The following is a 5,237-nucleotide window of genomic DNA, read 5'->3' on the forward strand; positions in this document are numbered from 1 at the left end:
CCCAAGGTCCCCTTTCTCTGGACATCTTCTCCAGCCCTTCACAGATGAGACAGGCTTGGAGGAGGAGCAGAGAAATGCTTTAGGTACAAACTGTAGAGTGGAAAATTAAAGAGCCTGAAAACAGCTATTTTATTTCTCTGGTTGATGAAAGAAAAAAATTATGCAGTGGAAATTTCTTTACACACTTCATTTTTTAATTTCCTTTTTTTTTTTTTTTTTTTTTTGCTGTGAAGTACATACAATGCCAAACTGAAATCCCAGACAGCTGTACTGCTTAATTCTTTCTGCAAAGGAGGTTTTATCAGGAAATCAAGAAAGACTCATATAAGAGGGATGAAGATTTCCCTCCTCAGCTGGGAGCCAGTCAAGCATGGCATTTCACATCATTCTGGCATTTTTAGGGAGAGGATCAGGCAACCAGGCTGGTGTTTGGTTCCCACAGCTTCCTCCTGACCTCTTTTCCTACACATTCTCTCACCACCCACCCATATGTTTAGCTGTTGTCAGTGGGAACAAGTGCGTCAATCGTTTTTATAAGGTATCATGTTCAGTAGCTGTTGCTGAACAGCTGAATTCCTCTGAATTTTACAGCGGTCCCTTTAGCAATATTTATTGAAAGGGGAGAATTCCAGTCGTTCAACAATTCCCCATTTTGAAACATATAGATATCATTTTCTTTGACACCTGCATACTATCAAAATGGAAATCAAATAAAAGAAACATGAACAATTCTTCCACTATCATAATGATGTTATATCTCATGTTTTTACATTTGTTCTGGCTGTGAGATGCTCCTTTGTGTTCAGCTCTGGCCTCAGAAGGATAATGTAGCACTTGGGGATGAAGATGCAGACCAGCAGACCAGCACTGGAGGCCAGGATGGAGAAGACCTGCACAGCCACCATGTGTTTCCCTTTGGTGCTCAGGTAGGTGGGCACAAAAGTCACCCAGACACTGCAGAAGACCAGCATGCTGAAGGTGATCAGTTTGGCTTCGTTGAAGGCCCCAGGCAGATTCCTGGCCAGGAAAGCCGCCGTGAAGCAGACGGCAGCCAGGAAGCCCATGTAGCTGAGGGTGACGTAGAACATGACAACGGCCCCTTGGTTGCATTGCAGGATGATCTCTTCAGGTTGGGAGAGGAGGTCAGAGTCAGGGAAGGGGGGAAGAACTCCCAGCCAGATGGAGCAGATGATAACTTGGACACCAGAAGAAGACAGGATGATGGAGTTGGCCAAGCTCTTCCCCAACCATCTCTTTGCTCGGTTTCCTGGTTTTGTGGCCAGGAAAGCCAGCACCACCATGATGGTTTTGGCCAAGAGAGAAGAAACGGCAACTGAGAAGATGATGCTGAAGACCGTTTGTCGGAGAAGGCAGGTGGCTTTCCTTGGTTGACCAATGAAGAGAGAAGAAGACAAGAAGCAAAGCAGGAGGGAGACCAGGAGGATGTAGGAGAGGTCCCGGTTGTTGGCTTTGACAAGGGGAGTTTCTCGGTATTTAATGAAGACGATTAAAACAAGGCCTGTGGTTAGGAACAAGAATAGGGCAAAAGAAACCAGGATGATGCCCAGAAGTTCTTCATAAGACAGGAAGGTTATAACTTTGGGGATACATTGGACTCTTTTTTTATTTGGGAATTTATCATCCGGACATTTGGTGCATTTTTCTGTATCTGAGAAAAAAAACCAACCCCATATTTCTTTTTCCTTTGCATTTCAAGATATATTGTACATTCTTTGGGAACAAGTGATTATCAGGAGCATTTTCCGGGATGGATTTCTTAATATCTCCAGAGACAAAAAATAAGTTTATCACTTTTTTTAAAAAAAAAATAGCTACAGTATATTTTTGATAGGCTGTGAAATTGAGGGAAGCTTTGGACTTGAAAGATTTCCTTTGTAACGTTCAGAATATTGATAGGAACCTCCATTACTAAAGGAAAATAATGAATCAATTAATCTTTCTAGAGAAACTTATGTGCAAGATGGCAATTCTTGTCATACTTGCCTAAGAGGTGGCTGGCAGATCAAGTGACTGTTGCAAATAATTTGGAATGGCCATTAGAGGAGTGGTGATATGGGTGCAGACACATACAGGTATAACTATCCATGCCACCATATTGTGTATCTCGTACATCAGCAACACCTTTTCAGTGTTCCTCAAAGGGAACCCATGTAGACTGCATTGCAATCCTCCTTTCAGGAGGTGGACCTAAAAACATTCCTCGTGTTTCAAGGAACTCAGGTGTTCCTAGAGATGTAAATGTGGAAGGAAGGACACATCCAAGGTAAAAAGAAGAAATATTTTCTCTGGCAGTAGTAAAGCTTGTCCAATCTGCCACAGCCACCTCTCTCTATCCAGCCCTTCCTTCACAGTCTTTTTGCTCTTCTGTTTAGATAAGAAATGAGGCATTTTGGAAATAAACCAGAAACCAATTAAGCTTAAAAGTGTGTTTTAATTCACACTTTCATGACAATGCTATGGAGGGATCCAGTTCCACCAGGCCTCCCATTTTTACTCTGGTGTTACCGACCTTTCTGAATGGAGAAGGTCCCGTCCGGACAAGGAACGCAGTCGTAACAGCAAACTGGCTCTCCTTCTCGAGCCCTCTTGACAAATCCAGGACGACAACTTTCCACACATTCAGATTGAGGAAAGGACTGAGCAGAAAAAAAATAGGATTGCCAAAGGAAATGTGTTAGGACTCTCCGTCCATGGAAAATGGAGGTAAAAATGGATATAAGACAAGATATTAGATATTAGCCTCTGGTCTTCATTTAAGTAAATACAAAATCTCTCACTAATTACAAATGGTTGGAGATATAACTTCTGGAAGATTTTTCCTTTAGTTCCTCTCTTTTGCTTTTGGCATCTCACATTGCCCCCCCAAAAAACAGGACTTTATTAAATAGAAAAGTCTGGAGAGATAGAACCAGTGGTGGGATTGTACTGGTTCTGTCCAGTTCTATAGAACCAGTTGTTATGATTCTGCGCAGTTCGGAGAACCGGCAAATCGCACCACTAACTGGCCCCGCCCCTCTCTGCCTGCCACTCCCCTCCGCTCCCAGTCAGTCCTTATCGTGCATGCGCGGCATCGCCTGCAGCCTGCTTTTGCCCACTTGCCAGTCCAGCCATTGCTGCATGCCTTCCGCTGTGGCCCTGCCTGATCTCCCTGGGTGAGTGAGGCTCTGCAAGCTCTTGGGCCCAGTCACTTACCTGCCACTGCCGGTCACCTTTACCCCCCACCCAACTTGCCTTTGCTGCCACCACCCGTGCCCTCACCCCCAGTAGGTAAGGCCCAGTATCTGCGGTGAATCCAGGCGGGGGCGAGATTCAGACTGGTGGGGACCCGAGCTACATTTCGCTGTACTGGAAGACATGTGGAGAGGCTCGTGTTCTCCTACTGCTGGGAGAGCAAGAGAGTCTTTCCCGTCACAGCTCCGGCGGCAGAGAGAAGCAGGATTCAAGCTGGCTACTTCTCTGCTGCCCAGAGCCACCCATTTCCCTATTGGAGGGGAAGTTGAAAAACTTTTTGCTGTGCCGGGAAAGACTCTCTTGCTTTCCCAGCAGCAGGAGAACATGAGCCTCTCCACATGTCCTCCGGTACAGTGAAATTTAGCTGGGATTCACCACAGGTGCTGGGCCTTACCTGCTGGGGTTAAGGGTCCAGGTGGCAGCGGCAAAAGGCAAGTGGGGGGGGGTAAAGGTGACCGGCAGCCCGGTCGCACCCATGTCGGCAACAGCTGTCGCCATTTCGAAGTTGAGGGAGAAATTTGGGGAAAGAGATGGAGAGTCCTGCAGTGGCCGGCACAGGAGCGCCATTGAGAAGTAGGGAAGTGGCCTTCTGGTGGTCCAACCTGGTGTTCAGGTTGGAGGCAAGCCACAGGAAGTCAGAGCACTGAGGGAAAGGGGGATTTCCAGGGGGAGCTGCCCTCTCTGCGCCGAATTGGGACCATTTGGGGTAGTCCTAGGAATTGGGTGAGTCGAGCCGCAGCTCCTTGCCTTCTTAGCTCAGGGAATCGCCTTTTGTGCAGGAGGAAGACTGCGGATGGGGGAGGTCTACCTGAGTGACTCCTCCGCCGTCTTCACCAGATTATTTGGACACTTACAAGCGAGCACAGCTAAAGGCACTGCTGTCACATGTCAGCCCAGACCTCATGCTGCGGCTCCGTAAAGCCAACACCAAAGAAGTGGGAGATCAGGTGAACCTGTGGTGCAATGCTCACTCGGATCTCGGCCACTCCATTTCATCCAACCTCAAAGCCCTTTAGGAGCCGCCGTTCCCAGGTTTCTATTTGCTTGTGCTTGGTCGCCTCCTCTTCACCTTGCTGAAGCGGCTGGCTCTGCCCCTCCCTCGCCTGGCCTAAGAAGGTGAGGGTGACATTGCTGGATAGTGAAGCGGCCGGGTCCCTATCTTCCCTCTCCCTCTCTCCCACTCTGTGTGTGTGTCTCCCTGAAACCCGTGGCATGGCCAAGCCAGCAAGCTCTCCTTGGCGCTCTTCACTACTTCCTTTGTTTCTTCTTTTTCGAATGCAGACTGACTGAACAATGATCGCCAGGCCGCGGTGGAAGCATCCCTTTGGGTGACCCTCCTCCTCCTCCTCCTCCTCCTCCTCCTCCACTCATAACCGGCCGTTGTGACAGGGCTGGGAGTGTGCATGCGCACGGGGAGATGCTCCTCAAGCAAATGCCAAAGTACAGCAAAACTGTTGTGTCCCTGACTAGCTAAGTCTTCAACCTGGTCCGCATTTTGAGCGGGACCATCTTACTGTTCCCATTGGTTGGTGCCGTTTGACAGCAGACTATATAAGGAGCTGTCAAACGGCATCAGCTGAGCAGTTGGGGCCCGGCTCCAGCCAGCCGGCTGCCAGCCCAGCTGGGCAGCCACGTTAATCTGTTACTACTTCAAATAAAGAAACGTTATTCTTCAGCTCCTGTGTCTGCCTGGTGTGTCCGTCTAGATCAATACAACACTGGTGACGAGGATGGGATGTCAGAAGAGACACCCAGGCAAGAAGCTAAGTCACTGAAGAAAGAGCTGAAGCCACAGAATGTCTGGAGCCGCAGACAGTCTCTGCGCGCCAAAGTTAGAAGAGCCTCCTCAGCTGAGGAAAAGAAAGTCTCCTGAGCTGAGGAAAAGAAAGTCTCCCTGAGCTGAGGAAAAGAAAGTCTCCCTGAGCTGAGGAAAAGAAAGTCTCCCTGAGCTGAGGAGAAAGTCTCCCTGAGCTGAGGAAAAGAAA

The 5,237-nt window shown here is 48.3% G+C and overlaps 1 protein-coding gene across 1 annotated transcript; it reads right to left on the minus strand.

Moving 5' to 3' along the window:
- Positions 1–233: 233 nt before the first annotated feature.
- LOC148130308 (vomeronasal type-2 receptor 26-like) lies at positions 234–3,234 on the minus strand. The gene is made up of 2 exons (XM_087965877.1): positions 2,531–3,234; positions 234–1,669 (listed from the first exon to the last, which is right to left on the minus strand). Exon 2 carries the CDS (start codon positions 1,299–1,301, stop codon positions 759–761), a length of 543 nt encoding a protein of 180 aa, XP_087822003.1. The 5' UTR covers positions 1,302–1,669; positions 2,531–3,234; the 3' UTR covers positions 234–758.
- Between the last annotated feature and the right edge of the window lie 2,003 nt (positions 3,235–5,237).

The sequence above is a fragment of the Notechis scutatus genome, chromosome 5, assembly GCF_049901735.1.
Source record: "Notechis scutatus isolate UNSWTSFEM ecotype Mainland chromosome 5, rNotScu1.2, whole genome shotgun sequence".
In the NCBI taxonomy this organism is placed as follows: Eukaryota; Metazoa; Chordata; class Lepidosauria; order Squamata; family Elapidae; genus Notechis; species Notechis scutatus.